We start from the raw sequence: 27,867 nt of genomic DNA on the forward strand, positions 1-27,867 counted from the left end.
CTTTGACCATTCTAAACAAGGTGAGATGAAAAACTAGACATGTGAATATTTAATTTAATTGTTTTAAATTTTTTGGTCGGGTTGGGTCGGGTTTGATCGGTTATTTGGAACGTCAACCCGCTAACCAACCCATTTGAGGTCGGGTTGGTCGGGTTATGAACCGACCTATCTAAATTGGGTGTTAGAAACTGAACCAACCCAACCCATTTTGGTTGGGTTGGTCGGGTTGGTCGGGTTGCATCGGTTTATGTCCACCCCTAGGCTCTATCACTTAAGTTGGAGTCATTTTGTTAAACAGTTCCAAAAAAAAAAAAAAAAAGACATTCTTTTTTATTCTTACATTTAAATATTTAAAGAAAAAATGTGTGGTGTGGGTCATCCTTTATATAATAGTCTTACTGGGAAAGTTTTGCAATTTTGAAAAATGATCACTCGAGTTCATGCTGCTTTTGCAGTACGTTTTAACTGGAATAGAAATGCAGGCATATAAAATTATAAATAGAGAGCAGTTCAGCAGCCTATGAAATGGTTCATTAGGGTTTCCGCCGACGCCTTGCTCTTACATTTCCTCTCACTATCTACACTCTTCACAAGGAAGAAGAAGACTCGCACAGTCACGCCTGATTCTGGTGAAGGTAAATCTCTCTCTCTCTCTCTCTCTCTCTCTCTCGCTCGCTCCCTGATTCACTGTCACGGCTGATACTGGAGAAGACTCTCACAGTCACGCCTTACTCTAAAGTTTGTTTCAAAATCAGTAAAATAAAGTATTTTATTATTTTAATATCATTTTCTGCCATTCTCTATTTTTTATTTGGTCTGTCTGATAAGCAAATGAAAACAAAAGAAAAAAAAATCATGTGGGAAACAAAATGTCCTGTGTAAAGGCTTATTTTTAAGCAGAGTATTGTTAGTTTTTTTTTTTTTTTAACTCTTTTTCTTTCTGGGAATTGCAGCAACGGTATTTGAAATTTGAAGCAACAATGACAGACTTATTCCCTCTGGAAATCATACAGAATATCGTATTTAGACTACCCGTTAAAAGTTTGATCAAATGCACCTCGGTATGCAAGTTATGGAGGTCTATGATCATAAACCCAAGCTTTATTGATGCCCATCTCAAACATACAATCAATTCTAATGACCAATATGGCACTCACCTCTTCCTTCTCCATGGTGTTTCTGGTGCTAATTGTTCCAACGTCTATGACCACAAAATTTTCATGGAGGAACCAATAGAAGAGCTCTACTCTTTGTATTATGATAACCATGCTTTTGAAGAGTACTGCAGGGTCGAATTTCCCATTGATCACAAGGAGTTATTGTACAATCCATGTTTCCGTGTGGTTGGCATTTGTAACGGGCTGGTATGCCTTGCGGACGATTTAGGGCGTTATGCTTACAACTTCATAATATGGAACCCATTTATAAGAAACTCACTGACCCTTCCCAAGCCTAATGTTAAATTCAGTACACATGGTGGGTATGATGCTACTATTGGGTTTGGTTTTGATGCTACGACCAATGACTATAAGGTTGTGAGACTTGTCACGGATCAACATGAGAATCCAACCTTTTATGAGGTTTATTCACTAGCTACAGGCTTATGGAGCAGTCCTAGCTTTGTTTCTCCCAAATGTCGAATAGGCGGATGCACACCCCAGGCTTTTGTGAATGGGGCTCTTCATTGGGAGGCACGGCGTTTGAAAAAGGATGCTTATTACTATTTCATCTTGGCATTTGATGTGGGCAGTGAGTCATTTCGTGAGATAATGATGCCAATGATTTTCCAATGGAGTAAGTCACTGCTATTGCGATTGTCTGTTTCAGGAGATGGAAAGTCCATTGCTCTGTTTAAAATGGATTATGGTTGCAGAGATTCTTTTCTTGACATATGGGTAATGAAAGAGTATTGCAAGGAAGATTCGTGGACCAAATTGATAACTCTCGGTCCACAAGGTCCGGAAAGAAGTTTACCCAAGGCATTATGTTTTAGGAAGAGTGGTGAAGTACTGTTGGTACTTGCTAATCAATCGAGGAGTGCATTTTCATTTGCACCACCAGAAGATGCTAGGAATGCATTAGTTTCACTAGACCTTGTAACCCAACAATTTAAAAATCTTGGGATTTCTGAATATAAATATTACTCTGTTGATTCTTGTGAAGAGAGCCTCGTCTTACTTGACAAGACTGATGCAGTTTCTTACTGAGGGAAAGAATTGGTAAGTTGATTATAGTGCTGCATCTTCTTCTCCAAATGCTTGCAGCCAATTCAGTTTGACCTATGACCCCTAGAAGTTAGCACTGCAACAAAGTTTGATTTTCTGTATTTTGATCTAGTACCTCTTAGCTAAGTGTTATATATTCAGATGAGTGCCCAAGTGTTATATTTTTGATTTGTTGTGGGGTTGGTTCTGTTATTAACGTTTTGGGTGTCTTTTGTTGAGTTGCTGTGGGGTTGTTGTTGTTTGGTGCCGTTCTTAGCTTTTTAGACTTTTGTTCTTCACTTTCCGAGTGTTTTGTTGTCGAATTGCTGTTGTATTATTTTTTTGCTTTTTTGTTTTCCTGTTTTAGCTGATTGCCTTTTTGGCTTCTGTTGCCACAGAACACAACTTGGTAACTAAATTTTACTCAACTTTGGTGCAAACTTAATTTGGAAATCAAGAAGTTAAGACCGAAATAATAATATTTATGCATAGTAGATGTTTGGAAAACAAGAAGTTAAACACAAAGTAGTAATAAGTGCTTGTAGCTTTGTGGTTTATATGATATCACCCTTTTATGACCTTAAACAGTGAACTTGTTTCTTCTACTATAATGAAGTCTGTGTATTCATATCACATGGTCTTATTTGCTGCTGCAATAGAATTGTTCAATAGTTCATGCATTGAATGCCATTTCCAATGGTTTCATTTATACAATAGTTCATTTAACAATGTAGCTTTCATTTATGAATGAAGAGGAGTTTATGAGGAAGTAATAAAAAAATTCTCATGACTACTGCTGTCAACTACAACACTCTGCAATGACTAACATAGTTGTTTTTTGTTTTCTTTCCTTGCAGGTTCATAGTGCAGTTGGTCCTTTGTCTGAAGTGATGGTGTGTTTTCTTGTTATGGAATTTATTATCTTAAAGGCTGATGTATTTCTTAAGTAGTTCCTCGTCTATTGTAAACTTTAGTTTTTGAAAAATTCGTATGGAACTATGGAAGCATCTAGTTACAAATTTCAGTTGGTTTTGCAGTTTGAAACTATTCAGCTGTTTCTATCATATGGTCTTGTATATTTTAAAAAATTTTATTAATGAATTCCCCTTAGCTCAACAATTAGCAATATTTACAATTGGAGAAAATTACAGATTTGGTCCACTTTATAGTTAGTTCGGTTTTGGTCCATGATTTTTTTTAAGTTCGGTTTTGATCCACTCATTATCTAACTTGTTCGGTTTTGGTCCATTCCGTCTATTTTGGATGGATGCCGTTAATTTGAGGAGCAAATATGTAATTTTCTAATATAAAATTTATAAAAAAAAAAAAAAAACAAACAAAAATTAATTAATTAATTAAAACAAACCACCATCTTCCCCAACTATTCAGGCCCACCCCTACCCCCACCCCCACACCACCTTCTTCCCTTCCTAACCTTCTCTCTCCCTGACCTATCTCTCTCTTCCTCCTCGCTACCTCTCATCTCTCTCTACCTATTCCTTCCTCTTTGCCCACCACCAGCACCCAGCCCCGCCATGCACCAGCACCCAGCCCTGCAACCCAACCCAGCCCAAGCCCAACCCGAAACCCAAGCCCAGCACCCAGACCCGCGACCCTAACCCAATCCCAGTACCCAGCGCCGCCACCAGCAACCAGCCCCGCAACCCAACCCAGCCCAAGCCAAGCACCTAAACCCGTGAAAGAGAGAGAGAGGAGGTCGGGGAAGGGGAGAGAAAGAGAGAAGAGAGAAAGAAGGTCGGGAGGGGAAGAGGGTGGGGGTGGGTGGGAAGGGCTGGTTTGTTTTAATTTTTTTATTTATTTTTGTTTGTTTTTATTTTATTTTATAAATTTTATATGAGAAAATTACACATTTGTCCCTCAAATTAACGGCATCCATCCAAAATAGACGGAATGGACCAAAACCGAACAAGTTAGATAATAAGTGGACCAAAACCGAACTTAAAAAAGATCATGGACCAAAACCGAACTACCTATAAAGTAAGTAAACCAAATCTGTAATTTCCTCTTTGCAATTGATATATTTTGTTACAAATTTGCAATACACTACAAATTGACAGTTTGACACCCCTCAGCCATGTGCGCACATTCTAGACCTTTCTCCTTCAAAATTTGTTTGTATTTTCAGTTTCTTTTCACCTCTATAGCTTCACACATTATCACATGGGGAAGAACAAGAGAAGATACTAGAAGACCTTTCCTTTAGGGTTCTAGTGAAGCTCTTCAAGGATACAGGGCCTACTTGTGCAAACTCAGAAGAGTACCGTGAATAGAGAAGGAGCCCAAATGAAGCAAACCCCCATCGGTCTCTCAAATTCTACGTCAATATAATTGATGACTCCACTAGGAACTCATTTGGTCAACCAACATATGTAAAACCTTTTTTTTTTTTTTTTTTTTTTTTTTTTTTTTTTTTTTTTTTTAAGGTGAAAGAAATTTTTTTATTTTATTTTAGGGTTTAGGGTTTTGATGAAGAAAAAAAAAAAACTCCTAGTTGAAATTCTTTTTCTCCTAGATGACATCATGTGTATGAGTTGTGTGAGACATAGCATGTCCTCGATCATGTATGTGAAGCAAACTCTTTGGCAGCTGTAAGGCTTGGTCTAGACTATGGCTATGTTTATTTCCATCAGACTCCCTAGTTCTGTTAAGAAATCTTTGTTCCAGAACGTTTTAAAAACATTCTTTGGGATTTTTTGCACCAACACCACCCAAACTATAAGGGGTGTAAAGATTTACCACAAAAAAAAAAAATTTACAATTAACTACCCAAACTTCACCATATGTGCTAATGTGGCATATATAGTCACATTGTCACATCTTGTAAAGTTGGGGTGGTTGATTGTAAAAAAAAAAAAAATTTGGGTGGTATATTTGCACACCTCCTATACAATAATGCTAGTTGTCCCACATTTGTATCCCATCTGATGTGTCATTACTTTACTGGAAGAGTATTTTCTTTTTCTTTTTTAGGTATTATTTTTTAATTTATAGTGTCCAATGTATGAATGCCATGTAAGATGGTATGAAATTGTGGTATAAAAATGTGGTAAGTGTAGCATTACTACCTCCTATAATGTGGGTGGTATTAATGCAAAAAAGTCTTTTAATTTTTATTAATCAACTTTCATTCATGAAATTTAAACTCATGACCTTCTCCCGACAAAAGGGCAACTGTATATCATTCACTAAACCAAATGATCATTTACAACATTTTTTGAGTTAAAAAAAAAACATTGTTGTTATATATTTAAACAAACAAATATAGTGTTAAAAACATAAATATAGTTCTCCAGTTTGACCCTTGGAGTCAAGCAGTAAGGAAGGTAAAATTTCTTATAAATCTCCTATACCTAACATGGATTACTTGCCCTTGACCGGCCAAAGAGATTAGTTTAGTGCACAAAAGCTGACCCATGACAGCCTCGATTACCAAAAAAAGACACATAAATATAGTGTTTGTATTATGTAATATTTACAAAATACACTGTTTTTGGGAAGGTTTTGCAATTTTGAAAATTATCACTCTCTTACCTTTCCTCACCCTACAGAAGCTGAAGACTCTCTCTCTCTCTCTCTCTCTCTCTCTCTCTCTCTCTCTCTCTCTCTCTCAAGTTTGAATAGAAAATACATTAATATTTATTTTTATAATTTATTAAGTTGAATTTAAATTTGACTTTCAAATTACCGGTTAACACAACGGTTAGATACATTATGTTGAATGTTCAAATTCAAATGAATCGTTGTCTTAACTGTTGAAAAAACTACGTTTACTTCTATATATTAAAAGCAATAATGCTAGTTATCCCACATTTTTTTTCCTACATTTGTATCTCACCTGATGTGTCATTACTTTATTGGAAGGGTATTTTCTTTTTCTTTTTTAGGTTTTATTTTTTAATTTGTAGTGTCCAATGTATGAATGCCATGTAAGATAGTATGAAATTGTGGTATAAAAATGTGGTAAGTGTAGCATTACTGTATTAAAAGACAAACTCATTTGCAAAACATATAGAATACGTAAAATAAAATTAACTTCATATTCTTTTCTTTATGTGATATTTTCATGGGAGAGAAAGCACATTCAAATTCACCAGATTCTAAAGTCCTGGTGCTAGGACTTTGTATTGAATATAGTTATATCCTGGTGGACAGACGCCTGTAGAACTATAAGCATTGAGTAGGAGAGAGATTATGTCTTTAAGGAAATTGCAATTCTGCAAGCCTCTATCTAGATTCAAGTCAGTGATTTTTTTTTTTTTTTTCTCTTTTCATTGAGTTATATTGCAATTGAATTTCACATTATATATACGTATTATTTGTTTAAATGAATTCATATTTACTTATTGTTCTAACAATTTAAAGACAAAAAATATGGATCAATGAATGAATGTAAATGGGCGTCAAGAATCCTCATGTTGAGAAAACATAGAAGTTCAAAGGGGTAGACTTCAAACAATGGCAACAGAAGATGTTTTTTTATTTAACTACATTAAATCTAGCTCATGTTGTGAAGGAAGAGGCTCGGCAGATAAATATCCAGTTCCTGAAGATAAGTTGACTGCCATTGATGCGTGCACTCACTTTGAACTTTTATGCAGAAACTACACAATGAATAGACTGGATGACATGCACTTTATATGATGTTTATTCAGTGGGTGCCGCTATTCCGCTATTCGAACTCAATTTTTTTATCAATAACTCCAACACACTTTTTATTTGAAGGCTTTATTTAAAAAAAAAAAAACATAAGATTTTTTTTCCAAATAAGAAATGTTAGAATAGAAGGAATAAACGCTAATTTTTCCTTTTTTTTTTTTGGTTTGTCTGCGTGAGTAAAAGAGAGCAAAAGGGAAAAAAACCATCATTTGGGAAACAAAATGTCCTGTGAAAGGCTTAATTTTTAAGTTTTATTGTTAGTTTTTTTTTTTTTTAACTAATTTAAGCCTAGACAAAGAAAATTACTAATTTTGAAATTTCTTTGACATTATTATCTGTCTCACTCTGTCTGTCTCTCTGGGAATTGCAGCATTCAAGGGTATTGAAATTAATTTGAAGCAATGATCCACTATTTGCCTCAAGAAATCATACATGATATCCATTTTAGACTACCCATTAAATGTTTGATCAAATGCACCTTCGTATGCCAGTTATGGAGGTCTATGATCATAAACCCCAGCTTTATTCACGCTCATCTCAGCCAAACCATCAATTCTAAAGACCAAGATGGCACTCCCCTCCTCCTTTTCCACGGTGTTTCTAGTGCAGATTGTTACAACTACAACCACCAATTTTTCATCGAGAAGCCAATTGAAGAGCTCTAGTACTCTTTGCATTATGATAACCATGCTTTTGATGGGTACTGCCAGATCGAATTTCCAATTGCTCTCAAGGAGCTATTGTGCAATGCATGTTTCCGTGTGGTCGGCATTTGTAACGGGCTGGTTGGTATGCCTTGCAGATGATATAGGGTTTCATCGTTACAGCTTCATAATATGGAACCCATTTGTAAGAAAGTCAGTGACCCTTCCCGAGCCTAATGTTACCTTCAGAACACATGGTGGGTATGCTGCTACTATTGGGTTCGGTTTTGATGCTATGACCAATGACTATAAGGTTGTGAGACTTGTCACGGATCAAGAAGAGAATCCAACTTCTTTTGAGGTTTATTCACTAGCTACAGGCTCATGGAGTAGTCCTAGTTTTGTTTCTCCCAAATGTCGAATAGGCGGATGCACACCCCAGGCTTTTGTGAATGGGGCTTTTCATTGGGAGGCACAACTTTGGTATTACCATTTCATCTTGGCATTTGATGTGGGCAGCGAGTCATTTCGTGAGTAATGATGCCAAAGAGTTTCCAGTGGCAGTGGAGTCAGTGAAGAAATCTAGACATTCATTTCAAAATCAATTGGCGAATAAAAAGAGTAGTTCAAACCCTTATTAGCCACTAGGCAAGATTATACTTTTCTAATATATGACAACACTCCACATTCTCACAATATGTCACTGCGATTGTCCCTTTCAGGAGATGGAAAATCCATTGCTCTGTTTACCAAGGTTGTAAAGATTCTTTTCTAGACATACGGGTAATGAAAGAGTATTGTAAGGAGGAGCCATGGACCAGATTGATAACTCTTAGTCCACAAGGTCCAGAAAGACGTTTGCCCAAGGCATTATGTTTTAGGAAGAGTGGTGAAGTAGTGTTGGTGGCATTATGTCTAAGGTACATCTGAAGTTCCTCTCTCTTGCTCTCTCAAATTCAACTTGCTCTCTCTTGCTCTCTTGTTCTCTCGCTTGCGTTGTTAAATTTCAAGCATTTAGTAAAAGTAGATTTTTTTTTTCCACCTATGTAGTGTGGCATTTTTGAATATCTCCTTCAAGTTTTTGCTTAACTTCCCCATCACCAATCCCCAAAGCCTAAGGAAAAGGTAAATTCTCTTAAATTCTTTTAAATTTTGAGTTTAATTTTAAGGTTTTAATTTGAAGTTTTGAGTTAGGGTTTTAATTAAGATTTTTAATTTATGTTTGATGGTGATAATTAAGAATTCATTTGATTTAATTTAGGGACTGCTAGTTGTTGATATTTTATTATTTTGTGAAGATGATGATATTTTTTTATTTGTAAATTTTAAATATAAAGTCATAGAGGTTTAATATATTAGACATTAGTTTACATATTTCTAATGTTTTCCATATGATTTACAGTTTATAATGTCGAATCAACATCAAATTCTAAGTCAAGAAAAACTATTCTTTAATTCTTCAAGAAAAAATATCAACCATCAACATCAAGTGAGCATGCTTCTCCACCTATAAGTGATGCTCCAATTTATGATGAGGAATCCAGTGACGAGTCCACGTTGTGGGCTACCTAGGCTGTAGCCCATGTGAAATTTTGTTTTTACTAGTTTACTAAGGTAATTAGTTTCACACTTAAGCCCGCCCCAAATATTGACCCCAGCCCACTTATACCCAACTACCCAAATTCTTCACTAATCACTAGCATCCGAAACAAATATTCGTCCTCTTCACTCTTTAGCTCTCTCTCCCTTTTGTCCACTTCAGTCTTCAACACGTCTTCTCTCCACTGTCCAGGACCACATCTTCCAATCCAAGTATGAATTCTGCAAGTTTCTGGTGAAAAATCTCTACAACTCAACTTCAAGCTCCTAGGTAGGGTTTGGCCCTCTTTTTTTTTTTTTTTTTCCTTCTTTTTTAATTCTCAAATTTTAAAATTAGGGATTTGATGATTAAATTAGTACTTGATTTTGATTCATGTATTAGTAAATTAATTAGGATTTGATTATTTTGATTATTGTATATATGATTTGCTTTGTTGGTCATCTGGTGGAGTGCCTCACTTGTTCTAGCTGTTGAGGTGTAGTGCCTCCTTGAGGTAAATTTCTTGTCTTTATAAATCTATAATACTTGTGCATGTTTAATTGTTATTTTGTATTTGCATTACATGTTTAATTGTTCTTTTGTTGTCTTTTGTTTTTATGTAAGTTTTATCTATGTATAGATATGCATTTTGAGGGGTAAGGCTCATTATGTCCCCTTACATTGTATATTTTTTTCATTAATAAAACTTATTCGTATTGTCAAGCTAGTCTTTTATAAGATAAGCTTAGCCCATCCCACTTTGGAATCCTGGATTCGTCCCTGGAGGAATCACCTTCTAAATTTCAAAGAGTTGAGCCCCAACAAGTTGATACCACAAATATTAAACGTGATCCGGGAAAACGTAAAGCAATATCAACATATCCTATCAATTCTCGTGATAATGTTCGTAGAGCATACTTGCTTTATGGACCTTGTCAACCCAAATTAGATGAGTATTCACGCTCTCTCTATAAAGAGCAATATCGTCGATTTCAATATAATTGGTTCAAAAAGTTTGAATGGCTTGAGTGTTCCATAGATAACAAAGTATATTTTTTTCCTTGCTTCCTTTTGAAAGTGATACATCATGTCATACTTTATTCACTTATCAAGGGTTTGATGATTGGAAGAGGGTCGGTGGGGCTCATTGTTTCCTTCAAAAGCATGTTGGGCTTCCAAATTCACTATATGGTCTTAATATGCAAAGTTAGTATAGCTTGAAAAATGTGTGTGGGCAGTGGGCATATAGACAAAGTGATGAATCCACAACCACCCCAAAAAATTGCACAAAATCGGTTGCGGCTTAAGGCCACAATAGAGACCATTAGAGTGATTGCTAAACAAGCACTTGCTTTTAAAGGCAATGATGAATCTAATGAATCATCGAGTCGTGGAAATTTTGTTGAATTGCTCAAATATAGTGCAAGCTTGAATGAAGATATTGCAAATGTTGTCTTAGATCGAGCTCCTGGAAATGCCAAATATATTTCTCCCAAGATCCAAAAAGAGATTTTGAATATTCTTGCTAACAAAGTTAGGAGTAAGATATGTGAGGAAGTTGGGGATGTTAAGTTTTGTATACATGTTGATGAAGCACTTGACAAATATAGTAACGAGCAAATGACCATTATTTTAAGATTTGTTGAAGTTAATGGTTTTGTTAAAGAACGGTTCTTTCATGTTGTGAGTGTGGAAGACACTTGTGCCTTCACTCTTAAGAGTGAGATAGAGAAAGTGCTTGGTCAATATAATCTTTAAGTAGAAAATATGTGTGGTCAATGATATGATAGTGCTATTAATATGCGAGGTGAATGAAATGGATTAAAGGCTTTATTTCTTCAAGATTGTTCATATGCATATTATGTACATTGTTTTGCTCATCGTTTACAACTAGCTTTGAATGCAGCAGCTCAAGGTGTGCAAGATGTCTATTTATTTTTCTCATTGTTAAATAATATTATGAACTTGATTGGTTCTTCTGCCAAACGAGTTTCTCAGTTAAGGTCTACTCGAAAAGATGAAATTGCAAGACAATTGGAAAAGGGAGAACTTGAATCTGGTACATGGGCTAATCAGACTCGTAGTTTGTCACAACATGAAGCTACCACTACTACAAAAAACGTAATAGACATCGGTTAATAGACAACTGTTCTTGTTTTGTCCGTTATCTTAATTTATCACACAACAGTTTTTAAAAACCGTTATATTAAGGTATATTATCCCATGGTATTTGATTTGATAATTTTTCCTAATAATTAACAGATAATAGTATTAGGAAATACTGTTGTGTTGGACAAGTTTCAAAAAAATAAAAAAAATTTCGGGTCTTTGTAATTTGACAAACGCACGCCTGCTTTAATGAAAAATTCTTCGCGCGGAAGTCTTTTTGGGTCAAAACCCTGACTTCACTTCACTACTTTGAGTCTTTCAGACACACTCACAACACTCACCTCATTCGAACTCCATCTCCATCTCCATCTCCATCCTCAGAACACTTAGATCTTAGCCCTAAGATCTTCAGATCGCCCATCTCTGTCCCACTAACTCAGATAGTCCCTCGATCTTAGCCCCATTCCGGACCGCCCATATCTATCCCTCTAACTCAGTCCCTCATCTTCCTCTATCTTAAAAGAGCATCGCCGACATCGTCCTCATCCCTCGATCTTCACAGCGTCGCTGACGTCGTCCATCTCCGCGTTCATCACCTTCGCTCATCACTCAGGTAGTTTTGTGGATTTCTAGTGGCTGATTTATGTTTTGGGTGGCTAGGGCTAAGATTTTGATGGTGGGTTTTTGGGTCTGGAAATGGGGTTATGGCTGGGATTATGTTTCTATGGCTTGGAGTAGTTTCGAGTAAGGGCTTAGTATTAGGGTTCAGAAGCTTATGGTTTAAGGTTTAGGTCTCAAGTAGCCCAAAACCTGGGAGCTAAACCCTAAGCAATTTTGCTGTGTAACAGTCAAATATAAACTTGATATAAATCTAAATTTGTCTGGTAATATATGTTTATTGATATATTGTAATTTATCTTTTTCTGGTTTAGTCAATGATGACTAAAATGTATTTATGGAAAAGTGCATTGAGTAATTTGTAGTTCTGAAAAAGTTTTATTGATTTATTTGTAAATTACCCTTCTTTTTATTAATCAATTTTCAATCATGAAATTTGAATTTATGACCTTCTTCTCACAAAAGCAAGACTGGACGTTATCCACTAAACCAAATGATCATTGACAACATTCTTTAGTTTTTTTTTTTTTTGAACCATTATTTTTAATTCTTACATTTAAACATTTAAACACACCGTGGGCCATCCTTTATATAATATAGTCTTCTTGGGAAAGTTTTGCAATTGAGCATATACAATGGGAAATAGTTAAAAGCTACGTTAAATGCTATATTTATTGAGTGCTGCTATTTGCATACTCTTTGTATTCTTTTTGCACATCTTTTTCTCTATTTTTCTGCCAACACACCCCCTACCCACTTCTAAAATTTGAAATTTCTTTTTGCACACCACTTTCATTACCAAAATACTCATATTCTAAAACAACACCTACTCCACCTCTCTCTCTTTCCTTCTCTCTCCTCCTTCCATTTCTCTGGCTTTTCAACCCAGCAGCCGCACTCTTCACCGACGAATAATTACAACCCAGCCCAACAATAATCACCTCTCTGTTTCTTTTTCCCTCTTACTTTCTCTCTCACTCACCCAGCCCCCTTGGCAGAACGAAAAGGGAGGTCAGAGAGGTCGACAGAAGCTTCCGATCTGGAGGCCGGCGGTGGGTCACGGGGGGAGGGGAAGAAGGAGGGGTGGGTCGGGCTGGCTGGGTTGTTGGGTCTGGGAGGGCGCAGGAAGGGGAAGGAGGGGGAGGAAGGAGGAGGAAGAAGGAAGGGTGGGTTGGGCTGGCTGGGTTTGTGGGTCTAGGAGGGCGTAAGGGAAGGGGAAGGAAGGGGAGGAAGGAGGTGGGGGTGGGTCGGGTTGGCTAGGTTGGTGGGTCTGGAGGGGGCGAAGGAGGAGGAAGGAGGTGTGTTTGCAGAAAAAGGCAGAAAGGGAGAGAAGAGAGAAGGAATGAAAGAGAGAGGGGTGTGTGTGTCTTTTCACTTTGGATTTTTTTTTTAAGAGGGGTGTGCAAAAAAAAAAGAAAAAAAAAAGATATGCAAATAGCATCACTCTATTTATTTAACATTTTAGCTTTTTGTTACAATTTTTGTGGTTTTTGCTTCAATTGTACAAAAGCTATAACATTGTCTTCAACCAATGAGAACAAACCACGTGAATAGAACATTGAATCAAACATGCACATGAAGTATTATTTCTCTCTCTTGTAAACGCGCATCTTCAACTAACTTCTCTCATCTCTCTCCTCCCAAATTCAAACCAATCAACTCTCATTAACCAACACCAATTCTCTTTTTCCTCACATACTTTTTCTGATGTGGGGCCACAAGTTGTTGGCATCCACAATTGCATTTGCTATATAATGTGAAAAATATAACTTTAGCATAGCAAATGCTAAATGTATAGTTGCATTTTTATCATTTTTACTGTATATAGCTTTGTGCATAGCCTACATGCTCTTATCACTCCAGTTCATGCTGATTTGCAGTACGTTTTAGTCCTTAATAAACCCCGAACTTTTTAAAGCTTGAATAGAAATGCAATATATATCAGCATATAAATAGAGAGAGCATCCTATGAAATGATTCATTAGGCTTTGCGCCGACGCCATACTCTTTACCATTTACACTCCACACAAGGATGGAGAAGATGACTCTCACTCGCTCTCACTCTGCGGATTCTTGTGAAGGTAAACCCCTCTCTCTCGCTCCTTGCCTCCTTCTCTAATGTTTGTTTCAGAATCAGTGCTATGAAATATTTTCTTATTTTAATGGCATTTGTCTGCCGATGTTTTTTATTTGGTTTGTGTGGTAAGCGAAAGAAAACTAAAGAAAATAAAAAAAAAATAAAATTGTTGATGCTCAAAAATGGTAGAGCAGTCAACGTCGAGTCGAACCACGTAGGCCCGTTGACCCACCACTGAGCGGATGACACGTCGAAGTGGGGCAGGAACGGGTAGCTGGGTCCGACTGGTGAGTAATGAGAGAGAATGATATCCAAAGCACCCTGCACAGGTACACAAAAGTGAGCGGGAAGGGCACCGGTGTGGTGCCGGCCAAAGCTCCTCCGACGCTCAAGTCAGTGTTCAGAGATATCTGAGAGCAGAGTGAGTGAATAGTATAATAATGATTTCAGTTGTCCTTTTGTGACAAGAAGGTACCTCTTTTATAGTACCTTTGGAAGAGTGTCAACCAATCCGGTGACGACACGTGTCCTTTGTGGTGACTTGCACTGTAGGAGCGCCACGTGGCACCGGTCTCGAGGATCCGAGTGGATTGACACGGGCCGGGGGCCCGGGAGGCTTGAGCTTGGGAGGCCGGAGCCTAAGAGGCCGGGGCCCAGGGGGCCGGAGCCCATGAGGCCGGAGCCTAGGAGGTCATGGGCTAGGAGCCCAGGAAGGGCTTAGTCTTTTAGATCTAGGCCCAAACAGCATGGTGTTAGGCCTTGTGTGACTTGTCGTTATGCCGAGATGATTAGTCATACGAACAGAAGTCCCCCAAGTTTCCGAGCAAAAGATACTTCTTGGTTGGGAACTTTGCACACAAAGAAGTCCGAGCAGAACGACAAGTGTCCACATAGTTGTTCTTGCTTAAGATACTGTCTAGAAGTCCCCCAAGTTCCTTAGCAAGAAAAGCTGTACTGCAGGAAAGCTTGGGGGTTACATATGAAAGATCCCTTTTTTTTTTTTTTTTTTTTTTTTTTTGAATTTCTGATCACCCTGTATTCCGAGCAGTAGACATCAGATGTAATCCCAGTAAACCTCGTCCGATTTTAATGGTGGGATGTTGCTTTCTGTAAGGAAGATTGTAGGATTACAGTGTATGGCTCAGATATAAAAGACCCACCCTAAGTCTCACACTTGAGTACTGTAGACATATTGTGGAGAGAGAGAGAGTTGATATTAAAAACAACTCTAAATGCAGCTGTGCTTTCGAAATAGAAAATAGGAAAAGCTGCTCGGGTGGGATTTGTGAGGGAGAGAAGCTGCTCGGGTGGGAGGTAGTCTCGGGTCGGAGAGAGAGGGTCGGGTCGGCGAAGGAGGAGCTCAGGTCGGAGCATTTGCAGGGGGCGGAGCCGAGGAGCGCGGGTCGGGGGGATTCCTGCGCGGGTCGGAAGAGCAAGGGACGAGCTCGGGCGAGTGTTGGGCGCGGCTCGGGTGGGCTGGAGCGCTGCTCGGGTCGGCGGGTCGGAAGGGTGTGTGGCCGGATCTGCCGAGCTCGGGCCGGAGAGGAAGTGCGCGGGTCGGAAGAGCGACGGGTCGGATCGTCTTGGGTTGTGCTGCGCGTGGGGTTGTGCTCGGGTCGGGCTTGTTCGTCGGGGCTGCTCTTCGCGGGTCGGCGCGGGTTGGAGGGGAGAGCTGCGCGTGGGGTTGTGCTCGGGTCGGGCTTGCTCGTCGAGGCTGCTCTTCGCGGGTCGGCGCGGGTTGGAGGGGAGAGCTGCGCGGCTCGGAGTGGAGGTGGAGGTTGGGCTCGCGGCGGTGGGCGCGGGCGAGCGGAGGAAGGGCAGGGGTGTGCTCGGGTGCTCGGACTTGGGGCAGGCGAAGGGCTCTGCTCGCCTTGCCGTGCGTGGGAGGGGCTGGTCGGGTCGGATCCGAGGGCAGCTCGGCGCGGAGCAGCTGGTGGGCGCGGCTTGTGGCTGCTGTCTTCGCTCGAAAATAGTGGGCTCAGGCCGGATTTGAGCGTGGGCTCGGGTGCGCGGCTGCTCTTGTGCTCGGGTGCTTTGAGGTGAGCAATCTCAAATAATTTTCTACTCAATTGATATACTGATTTTGTCTTGGAAAATTGAGATTTGTGAGAAATATTGGTTGTCCAGCCCGAGGCGGACCTTGGAATTCTGTTTGTCAATTTTGTGAAAAATGTGAGTAGGGGCAGGTGGGGGTGCAAGTGGGCCGGAGCCTTGCCGAGCACTGGGTAGGCCACATGCCTTCATTTTTTGACTTTGTAATTTATTGAGTGTTGTGGTTTGTGGCTAGGTACGGAGGAGACAAGATAAGTGGGTCGGAACCCGTCTGAGCCGTTGGAGCCGCGCAATACTGGTAAAGGCTTGTGTTTTTATTGCCTGTCTGCTTGAATTGATATTGTGAATATTTGCTTTGATAAATGATTGGTGGCTGAGCATGTGAAAAGGTGATAGGGTGAATGGTCCCAAATTGGGGGTAGAAGAGCACATATGGGGGGGGTGGGAAACCAGTATTGATCTGATATGTCCATGGTGTTGTCTTGGATGAGCAGGTGTGCTGAGGTCGGACCTTCCATGGCTTCCTCAGATGATAACAGTTCTATGGAGTCTGATCGGGTGTCCACAAGTGATGGGACGCCGATGAGGCCAAATATGCCTCGACCCCGGATGGGGTGTGGAAATATGGGGGTGGGCAAAGTGCTCAAGACCGTCCAGGAGAGCTTGTCCATGGTGATGGGAAGTGAGGGAAAAGGCACTGGTAGTGAGGACAGCGATGATGGAGAGACACCCACTAATTGTGATGATGTGGGTGGGCGCATTGTGCCTTATTGGTCCGTGGATGGGTTGTGTGAGAATAGGATGACGGAGGAAGACCTTGAAAAATTGAGGGTAGAGTTCCACATTCCCGATTATATCCACCTGAGCCTCCCGGGAGAGGATGATGTCTTGAGTGACCCGCCGGAGGGGCATATTTTGTGTTTTGCCAAGAGTTTCCACCATGGGTTTAGGCTTCCTCTCCACCCCTATTTCCAGTATATGTTGAGGAAGTTAGGGATTGCACCAGCTCAGCTGACGCCCAATAGTTGGAGGACATTAATTGGGTTGTATGTGATGTTCCGGGATGAGGGGTATGGTGCCCCGAGTATAGCTCAATTTTCACACTTGTTTGAAATTAAGTCGAGTCCCAAATTGCGGGGTTGGGTGTACTGCTCGCAGTTGGCGAACGGGCAGTTCACCGATGGGGCGACTCGCCAGATACAGGTAGGCCACCCAGACGCTCACAAGGAGTGGAAGAAAAAATGGTTCTTTGCGAGCGGAGCCTGGGAGTTTGGCTGGAGTGAGAGGAGGACCATGAATAGGGTGCCGACAAATTTCCACCTAATAGGTTGCCTGGCTGAGCCGATGCATTGGTCTATGTACACTTGGATTATTAGCTGATGTTTTGCTTATACTTATAGTCGGCTTTTGTTGTTTGATTTTGCAGGGGGTGAGTGGGAGAGGCTTCCATTGTCGGAGGATAGCGCGGAAGAGGTGCGGAGAGTGCTTAGCCGACCTGCTCGAAAGTTGAGCGCTGCCTACCTCTTGTCTCCTGAAAAGTTGGCCAAGTACGGCTTCGGAGTCCCAGGTGAGCTTCTGTACTTCCCCTCTTGGAGTAGTAGTTGATAAGATAATAATTTGTGCTCATTGAATTTTTTGTTGTCTTTCAGTGAAAATGGCCAACACGAAGAAAACAAGTAGACCGGTTGGTCATGCCCCGCCCGCTCAGAGGAGGATGATGATGGGGGCGTTGTTGGCCGGAGGTGGCTCGTCCCAAGGGAATGCAGGTAGAGGCGCAACGGTGCCCGGGGGTATGAGGCATGGTGGGTCGACCAACACCCAGGTTCCGAAGGCGGCTTCTCCCGGGAGGAAAAGGAAGACGGGGTTAGATGCGGCCGAGCCCGGGAGAGAGGGCAAGAGGACAGCCACAGCCACTGCGTCTGATCCAGTCCCAGAGGAGGATCGTCTGGCACAGCAGGCAGTGACAGACTTTGGAGGATCCCTGAAGAAGGGGAGGGATGACCGGGTGATTGGCGATGAGGTTGAGCCGCTATCCGTCTTGCAGCGGGCCTTCTCCGAGCAGTCCCAGGTAAGGGAAAGTGGTATATGTTGATGAGATGTCCAAAGTTTAAACTTTATAGTTTGTGATAACACTTTCGTGGCATCCGACCTGGCAGGCACTGTTCTTCACTTATCATGCACATGTTAGTGTCCTGGCCACGGTGGAGAAGATGAAGGACGAGATGTCGAGCTTCGTGGTGTGGAAGGACAGAGCGCTCTCAGCCGAGGAGAGGGTCGGTACCCTGGTTGACCAGAACCAGGCGTTGCAGGCCGAGCTGCTGCAGGCCAGGAAGGAGGCAGACCAGGCTAGGCAGGAGTTGGAGCAGAGCGGGCAGGAGCTGAGCCAAGCCAAGCAAGAGGCGGACCAGGCTAGGCAGGAGTTGGACAATGAGTACAACAGCGGCTATGCCATGGGCTTTGGCGATTGCAAATTGGAGCTCGAGGAGATGTGCCCTGACTTTGACTGGGACCGCGTGCGTGGTCTGCTAGGAGCTGGCAACGAAGTACCTGGCAACGTCCCGGAGGAAGGTGCCCAGGAGGTAGAGCATGAGGGCAGAGCATCCCCAGTTGGAGAGCATGATATGGGAGAGGATCCCAAATAGGCATCTGTTGCACTTATGGCCCGGGGGCAGGGGTGGGCGGACCATTACCCTATTTTGGTTTGAGTTGTATGGTCGGGTCGGATGTGGCCCGTGCCAACTTGCAAACTCTTTTGATTGTTAAGTTTTGTACTTATTGTTATTTGGACGATTTGGAGGGTGTCCGACCCGTTATGGGGTAGGATGCCCTTCTTTTGAATACATGGTATTGCAGAATTTTATCGAATGCATGGTACTTAGTTTCCCTTGGATGCATGAAATTGATTTTCTCTGAATGCATGGTACTTAGTTTCCCTTGAATGCATGATATTGATTTTCCCTTGAATGCATGGTACTTAAGTTCCCTTGAATGCATTTGCCATAGCCGCGCCCTGAATGCATGGTACTTAGCTTCCCTTGAATGCATGGGCGGATACGGGCAGGGTCGGATGTCTGATGGCCCGGGGGGCCATACAGCCAAATAAGACTTTGAATAAAAATGAAGAAAAAGTGTCCGTGGTAGGACTTCCGTGAATGCATGGTACTTAGTTTCCCTTGAATGCATTTGCCATAGCCGCGCCCTGAATGCATGGTACTTAGCTTCCCTTGAATGCATGGGGCGGATATGGGCAGGGTCGGATGTCTGATGACCCGGGGGTCCATACAGTCAATTAACAATTTGAATAAAAATGAAGAAAAATGTGTCCGTGGTAGGACTTGTATTTATTGAAAGTGATAACATAGAGAAAATTGAAAAAAGTCCCCGGGGGGTACAACATTTGTCTACTTGTAAAAGTAGCGGAGGTGCTCGGCGTGCCAAGGGTGGCCGAGTTCCTTGCCGGTTGTGGCGCGGAGCCTATATATGCCTGAGCGGATGACTTCAATAATCTCATACGGTCCTTCCCAATTAGGTTTCAGAGCACCCGTTTTGGCCAAGGTAGTGCTGCGCAGGACCCAGTCCCCCACTCGGAAGTGGCGAGGCTTAACTTTAGAATTGTAGTATCGAGTAGCCCGTTGCTGGTAGGCGTACTTGTGTAGCTCAGCCTGGGCCCGATGCTCTTCAGCGAGGTCGAGACTGAGGGCTAGCTGGTCAGCATTGTGCTCAGGCTGAAATGTATCGAGGCGGTAAGAGGCAAGCCCGACCTCAACTGGGATGACGGCTTCAGAAGCAAAGGCCAAAGAAAAGGGGGTTTCCCCGGTCGAGGATCGACAGGTCGTCCGGTAGGACCATAAGACTTCGGGTAGGAGGTCAGGCCACTTTCCCTTCTTTGCATCGAGCTTGGTCTTCAAGGTATGTTTAATGGTCTTGTTGACTGCCTCGACCTGCCCGTTGGCCTGAGGATGACCAGGAGAGGCAAAGAAAACCTTGATGTTGAAGGCGGAGCAAAATGACTTGAACTCTTTGTTGTCGAACTGCTTGCCATTGTCAGTGATAATGGCGTAAGGGAGACCAAAGCGGCAAATTATGTTCTTCCATACAAAGCTCTTGATGGTCTGGGTGGTTGCCTTTGCCAAGGGCTCGGCCTCTGCCCACTTAGTGAAGTAGTCCACTGCGACTACTGCCATTTTGACCTTGCCCTTCCCCTCGGTCATTGGTCCGATTAAGTCAATGCCCCATTGGGCGAAGGGCCAAGGACTGTTCATGGTAGTTAGGGGCTCGGGTGGTTGGTGCGGAAAAGTGGCAAATTTTTGGCACTTGATGCATTTCTGGGTGAGCTTCCTTGCATCAGCGCGGAGGGTCGGCCAATAATAGCCTTGGCGGATGGCCTTGTGAGCTAAAGAGTGGGCCCCTGCATGATTGCCACAGACCCCTTCATGGATCTCCCGGAGGATATAGTCGCCTTGTTCGGGGGTGAGGCAGCGCAAGTATGGCAGGGAGAAACCCCGCTTGTATAACTTGTCGTTAATAATGGTGTACCGGGAAGCTTTTTGGCGAAGGCGCCGAGCCTCAGCCTTGTCCGCGGGTGGGTGCCCATGCTTAAGAAATGCGAGAGAGGGTCCATCCAACTAGCTTGTTGCGCAGATTGGCAGACTTCCATAACATCAATGCTGCGCTGAGGTAAGAACTCAACTGAGACAGACCTCCCAGCTTCATGGTCGACTGCCGAGGCAAGGCGAGCTAGGGCATCCGCCCTCTCATTGTCCGCCCTAGGGATTTGGATGAGCTGGTATGCTGAGAATTGATTGAGTAGGCTTTGAACTTTGGTGAAGTTGGCGGCCATGCGCTCACCCTTGGTCTGGTATTCCTGCGTGACCTGGTTCACCACAAGTTGAGAATCACTGTAGATTCGGAGTTGCTCAACGTCCATATGTAGTGCCAAAGATAAGCCGGCAATAAGGGCCTCATATTCAGCCTCATTGTTGGATGCCTGGAAGCCGAATCGAAGAGCATACTCAATGGTGGTCTGGTCAGGGGCGATCAAAACAAGTCCGGCTCCACTGCCCTGTTGATTAGAAGACCCATCAACATATAAAGACCAGATTGGGCGATCCGGCCTGATGGCCGGAGTAGAAGAAGTTGGTGGATCGGTTGTCGACATAATGGCGGAGGAGGGCTCAGCCTCGGGTAGGAAAGTAGACTCTGAAATGAAGTCTGCAATGGCTTATCCCTTGATTGCGGGCCGTGGGCGGTAGGAAATGTCAAATTCGCTCAACTCAATGGACCATTTGATAAGTCGGCCAGAGACCTCAGGCCGCTGCAATACTTGCCTAAGTGGTTGATTGGTGAGAACCACGATAGGATGAGCTTGGAAGTATGGGCGGAGGCGCCGGGCTGATGTGACCAAGGCAAGGGCTAATTTTTCTATCTCTGGATATCTGGTCTCAGCATCTTGCAGGGCCTTGCTGGTATAGTACACCGGGTGCTCAACCCTATCCTCAAGTCGAATGAGGACTGAGCTGGTGGCTGTCAGGGAAACGGACAAGTAGAGGAGTAGCTCTTCCCCTGGCTCGGGTTTAGAAAGTAGAGGTGATTTGCCCATGTACTCTTTTAGATCTTGGAAGGCCTTCTCACACTCCGGAGTCCAGTCAATGTATTTTGTCCGAGCCTTAAGGGTTTTGAAGAATGGGGCGCAACGGTCGGTGGCCTTGGATATGAATCGTGTCAAGGCGGCGACCCTGCCCGTTAGGCTCTGCACTTCCTTCTGAGTTCTGGGAGATTGCATATCGATCAAGGCTTTGATTTTTTCAGGGTTGGCCTCTATCCCCCTTTGGCTCACCATGAAGCCAAGGAATTTTCCCGAAAATACGCCGAACGTGCACTTGGCAGGGTTCAGGCGCATCTGGTACTTCTTGAGCACGGAAAACATCTCAGAAAGTTTGTGGACGTGGTCCTCTGCCCGGACACTCTTAACAAGCATGTCGTCCACATAGACCTCCATGGACTTACCAATGTATTCTGAAAAAATGGAGTTGACCAAACGCTGGTAGGTGGCCCCGGCATTTTTGAGTCCGAAAGGCATGACTTTGTAACAATATAGGCCCCTGTCAGTAATGAAGGCCGTATTGTCCTGGTCGGAGCTGTGCATAAGGATTTGGTTATAGCTGGAGTAGGCGTCCATGAAACTAAGGAGTGCATGGCCTGCTGTGGCATCAACCAATTGGTCAATTCGAGGAAGAGGAAAACTATCCTTGGGGCAGGCCTTGTTGAGGTCAGTGAAGTCGACGCACATCCGCCACTTGCCATTTGATTTTTTGACCATCACAGCATTGGCCAGCCAATCCGGGTAGGAAACCTCGCGGATGAAACCTATTTTCTGTAACTTGTCGACCTCTTCCTTCATAGCAGCATAGATTTCGGGCTTGTACTGCCTGCGTTTTTGGCGGACGGGGCGGTGCCGTGGATTAAGACTTAGGCGATGGGAGATCACCTCCGGAGAGATCCCAAGCATGTCATCATAAGACCAGGCAAAGACTTCAGCATTGGCACGAAGGAAGTTGATGAGGTCGTCTCGGAGGGCAATACTGAGCTGGGTTCCGACTCGTACCTTGCGGTCCGGGTAGGCAGGTGAGATGAGCACTTCTTCCACATGATTGTCATCTGGTTGGGCGATGGCTCTGAAAGATGAATCACGAGGATCTTCGAGAGGATCCGGGGTAGGGCAGGTGGGGGAGACAGAGACAGCCATAGAGGGCATGGCCTCTTTCTTCTTCTTGACGGAAGTCGTATAGCAGGACCTGGCTGACACTTGGTTGCCTTTGACTACCCCCGTGCCACATGGGGTCGGGAACTTGATCAGAAGCAAGTGAGTGGAAATCATAACCTTCAGTTGGTTAAGGGCTGGTCGTCCCAGGATGACGTTGTACGCTGTGGGGCAGTCGACCACCAAAAACTGAGTGGTTGTGGTAGCGGACGAAGGATACCTCCCAAGGGTGAGTGGAAGGTAGATCCCGCCAAGAGGGGTGACCACATCGCCCGAAAAGCTAAGTAAAGGAGCGACCGACCGGTCAAGCCTCTCTTGGTCAATCCCAAGAGCTGTGAAGGCGGAGGCGAAGAGGATGTTGACGGAGCTACCACAATCAACAAGGATCCGAGCCACATCAAAATTAGCTATGGTGGCTTCAATGACCAAGGGGTCATCGTGTGGGAAGATCAAATCACGTTCCTCTTCCTCAGCAAAGGAAATGGGCGACCACCCGAGCTTAGGAGTCTTTTTTCCACGGTGGAAGTCTACAGCCATAACGCCGGAGCATTGCTGAGCACTTCGGGCGTATTCCTTCCTAGCCCTGTTGGAGTTGCCAGCGAGGGTCGGGCCCCCGCAGATGGTATTGACCCGCCCCCGTCGTTGTCCTTCGGCCTTGGCCTTCTCGGTGGCCTCCTTGTCTATAAAGCCATCCAATTTTCCTTCATGTACCAAAGTTTCTATGGCCTCTTTAAAGGCTCTGCATGCCTCGGTGTCATGGCCATGGTCATTATGATAAAGGCAAAAGAAGTTCTTGTTGGCCCGGTACCGTGTTTGTGGTGGGCGGGGTGGGAGCTTGGGAAGTATGTCTTTGATCTGAGGATACAATTCTGTATAAGTAACAGTGAGAATTGTATAGACTTTGAACCTGGAGGCGTAGGATGTCTGATAAGTTTCCTCCCTTCGTTGCCCTCCACCTCTACCATCACCAAATTGCTTCTTGGTGAATTTACTGAACTTTTTCCCGGACCCCCCATGCTGATTACCCGAGTAGGGCTTGGGCTGGGGTGGCACTATGATGGCCTGGTCGGTACTTGGGCGATCCATGGTGGGCGGCTTCTTCCCATATGTTTTGAATTCCGCAGTAGCATAGGCAATGGCCTCTTGCATAAGTTCTTTGTAGGTGCGCGGATTGCGGCGGTTGAGTTCGAACAAGAAGTCCCCCTCTAGGAGACCACCCTTGAAAGCGGCGAAGGCTACCTTCTCATCACAGTCGCGACACCGAGATCGCTCTAGCTGAAATCGAGTAATGTATTCCCGGAGGGATTCCCTGCTGCCCTGTCGGACTCGAGTCAGGTCATCCGTGGTGTAGATTCTATCGGTCTGGATGATATACTGGCCTAGGAAGAGCTCTCGGAGCTCGTTGAAACAATCAACCGAGCCCGGAGGAAGTTGGTAGAACCAGTCCCTTGCACTGCCAGAGAGGGTGGAAGGGAAAATTCGACACTTCGTAATGTCATCAGCACCTTTAGATTCCAGAGCGGATCTGAAACTCATGAGGTGGTCATATGGGTCTTCCTTCCCTGTGTATGGAGTGATTTTGGGAGGTCGGACGTCGCCAACCGGAGGAGTGGATAGGATGCGAGCTGTGAAAGGTCCAGGCAGCTCCCTTGTTTCTAAAGATGGGTGCCCACCCCGACTTCCTCCCTCCACTCTTTTCAGGCGCTCACTGATGTCCATGAGAAGTTGCTGGAGCTGGTCTGGTGGAAGAGAGCCGCTATTACCGGAGTCAGCGACTTGTTCACTTATGAAAGTGTTACTTTATGCGCGGCGCCCAGCCGAGAGGACCTGCTCTTCTCCCCGTCGTCGCTTGGGACGGGGAGCCTGTTCCTCCTCCAAGTCTCGGGGGCGCGGGTTGGATCGCCCCTGCTCCTCCTCCAAGTCTCGGGGACGCGGGTTGGATTCGTCCCGGTTCGTCCGCTGCTCTTCTCGCCGAGAGCGGTTGTCGTCGAGCAGATGACGACAGTCCCGATAAATGTGGAACTCTTCAGAGCGGGTAGGATGCTCGCCAGATCGAGTCCGGGCGACCGGGTGGATAAGTCTCTTTTGGAAACCTGGGGGTGGATGGCTACCTTGCCCTACATCCAATTGACGGGGAACATTTTGGTCCCTTCGGGGGGGATCCCTCATCTCACCATTCCGGAGAGCGGTGTGTTCGTCCCCGTCGTGGGGGTTCCTCCTCTCACCACTCCGGGGAGTGGTATGTCCTTCCCTGTCACGGAGGAGTCGCTCATAAAGCTGTGTTGCACCTTTTTGGAGGTCGAGCTGCTCCTGGGTTCGTTGGAGCTGAGCCTCCAATCGCTGGATGTACTCTTCCTGATCAGATTCGGCAGTCTTCTTACCTCGCTTGTCAACCAGCGGGGTGTTGTCGACTTGGTCGAGGATAGGACCTCCGTCAGACATTGTGAGGGTCGGTAGCTTGGAAGCTAGGAAGCTCGGAAGCTAGGGAGCTCGGAAGCTCGGGAGCTCGGAAGGTTTTTGCACCTCAACTGAGGGTAGAGAATTCAATGGGGAAAAGTTGTAAGTTTCCCACAGACGGCGCCAAACTGTTGATGCTCAAAAATGGTAGAGCAGTCAACGTCGAGTCGAACCACGTAGGCCCGTTGACCCACCACTGAGCGGATGACACGTCGAAGTGGGGCAGGAACGGGTAGCTGGGTCCGACTGGTGAGTAATGAGAGAGAATGATATCCAAAGCACCCTGCACAGGTACACAAAAGTGAGCGGGAAGGGCACCGGTGTGGTGCCGGCCAAAGCTCCTCCGACGCTCAAGTCAGTGTTCAGAGAGATCTGAGAGCAGAGTGAGTGAATAGTATAATAATGATTTCAGTTGTCCTTTTGTGACAAGAAGGTACCTCTTTTATAGTACCTTTGGAAGAATGTCAACCAATCCGGTGACGACACGTGTCCTTTGTGGTGACTTGCACTGTAGGAGCGCCACGTGGCACCGGTCTCGAGGATCCGAGTGGATTGACACGGGCCGGGGGCCCGGGAGGCTTGAGCTTGGGAGGCCGGAGCCTAAGAGGCCGGGGCCCAGGGGGCCAGAGCCCATGAGGCCGGAGCCTAGGAGGTCATGGGCTAGGAGCCCAGGAAGGGCTTAGTCTTTTGGATCTAGGCCCAAACAGCATGGTGTTAGGCCTTGTGTGACTTGTCGTTATGCCGAGATGATTAGTGGTACGAACAAAAATAAAACAAAGGGAAAATGCAATCATGTAGGAAACAAAAGGTCCTGTGAAAAGTCTAAGAAATCAGTATTGTTATTTTTTTTTCTTAATAATTTGAGATCAATTGTATATAGCCTAGATCAAGAAAATTACTTTTTTTTTTATTTCTTAAATTCTTTGACTTTCGTTTCAATGCAATGAAATTTACAAATAAAAAAGATTGTATGTCTCACTCTGTCTGTCTCTGGGAATTGCAGCAAGGGTATTGAAATTTGAAGCAATGATCCACTATTTTCCTGAAGAAATCATACATGATATCCTTTTTAGACTACCCATTAAATGTTTGATCAAATGCACCTCCGTATGCAAGTCATGGAGGTCTATGATCATAAACCCCAGCTTTATTCACGCCCATCTCAGCCGTACCATCAATTCTAATGACCAAGATGGCACTCACCTCCTCCTTCTCCACGGTGTTTCTAGTGCAAATGGTTACAGACTCTACAACCACAAATTTTTCATCCACAAGCCAATAGAAGAGCTCTACTCTTTGCATTATGATAACCATGCTTTTGAAGAGTACTGCAAGATCAAACTTTCAAGTGCTCACAAGGAGATATTGTACAATTCATGTTTCCGTGTGGTTGGCATTTGTAACGGGCTGTTATGCCTTGCCGACCTATATTTATGGCGTTATGCTTACACCTTCATAATATGGAATCCACATATAAGAAAGTCAGTGACCCTTCCCAAGCCTAATGTTACCTTCAGTGCACTTGGTGAGTATGATGCTACTGTTGGGTTCTGTTTTGATGCTATGACCAATGACTATAAGGTTGTGAGACTTGTCACGGATGACGAAGACAATCCAACTTTTGTTGAGGTTTATTCACTAGCTACGGCCTTGTGGAGTAGTCCTCGTTTTGTTTCTCCCAAATGTCGAATAGGCGGATGCACATCCCAGGCTTTTGTGAATGGGGCTCTTCATTGGGAGGCACAACGTTTGACAAATGATGCATGTTGCCATTTCATCTTGGCATTTGATGTGGGGAATGAGACATTTCGTGAGATAATGATGCCAAAGAGTTTGCAATGGAGTATGTCACTGCGATTTCGATTGTCGGTTTCAGGAGATGGAAAATCCATTGCTCTGTTTACAATGGATTATGGCCACACTGATTCTTTTCTTGACATATGGGTAATGAAAGAGTATTGCAAGGAGGAGTCATGGACCAAATTGATAACTCTTGGTCCACAAGGTCCAGAAAGACGTTTACCCGAGGCATTATGTTTCAGAAAGAGTGGTGAAGTAGTGTTGGTGCTTACTATCCCTGAGAATTCATTTGAACGACAAAGAAAAGATAAAGATGCATTAGTGTCACTAGACCTTGTGAGCCAACAATATAAAAATCTTGGGATTTCTGGATATAAATATTACTCTCTTGATTCTTATGAAGAGAGCCTCGTCTTACTCGACAAGACTGATGCAGTTTCTTACTAAGGGAAAGAACTGGTAAGTTGATTACAGTGCTGCTTTTCCGTGGTTTATTTTCTTCATCTCCAAATGCATATGCTGCCAATTCTGTAACTTCTGTTTGACCTATGACCCAGAGATTTTAGCACTGCCACAAAGTTTGATTTCTGTATTTTGATCTAGTACCTTAACTATGTGTTATATGTTCAAATGAGTGCCTGAGTGTTGTATTTTTCGTTTGTTGTGGGGTTGGTTCTGTTTAGCCTTTTGGGTGTCTTTTGTTGAATTGCTGTGGGGTTCTTGTTATGGGTTTATTTCCGTTCTTAGCTTTTTAGGCTTCTGTTCATCGCATTCTGGGTGTTTTGTTGTAGAATTACTGCTCTTTTTTTTTTTTTTTTTTTCTTTTCCTGTTTTAGCTGATTGTCTTTCTGCTTATGTTGCCAGAGAACACAACTTGGTAATTAAATTTT

At 43.7% G+C, this 27,867-nt stretch overlaps 2 protein-coding genes and 1 pseudogene across 2 annotated transcripts; all 3 read left to right on the forward strand.

The window, feature by feature from the left end:
* Positions 1-980: 980 nt before the first annotated feature.
* On the forward strand, positions 981-2,207 carry LOC147282825 (F-box/kelch-repeat protein At3g23880-like). The gene has a single exon (XM_086248974.1). The coding sequence runs from the start codon at positions 981-983 to the stop codon at positions 2,205-2,207; it is 1,227 nt and encodes a 408-aa protein (XP_086105100.1).
* A 5,075-nt stretch (positions 2,208-7,282) lies between these two features.
* Positions 7,283-10,862, forward strand: LOC147282826 (F-box/kelch-repeat protein At3g23880-like; annotated as a pseudogene).
* A 2,883-nt stretch (positions 10,863-13,745) lies between these two features.
* On the forward strand, positions 13,746-27,424 carry LOC147282827 (F-box/kelch-repeat protein At3g23880-like). Its single transcript, XM_086248466.1, has 2 exons — positions 13,746-13,912; positions 26,181-27,424. The coding sequence occupies exons 1-2, from the start codon at positions 13,864-13,866 to the stop codon at positions 27,422-27,424; spliced, it is 1,293 nt and encodes a 430-aa protein (XP_086104592.1). The 5' UTR covers positions 13,746-13,863.
* Positions 27,425-27,867: the final 443 nt, after the last annotated feature.

Source organism: Dryas octopetala, chromosome 6 (genome assembly GCF_963921425.1).
Source record: "Dryas octopetala chromosome 6, drDryOcto1.1, whole genome shotgun sequence".
NCBI classification, from domain to species: domain Eukaryota; kingdom Viridiplantae; phylum Streptophyta; class Magnoliopsida; order Rosales; family Rosaceae; genus Dryas; species Dryas octopetala.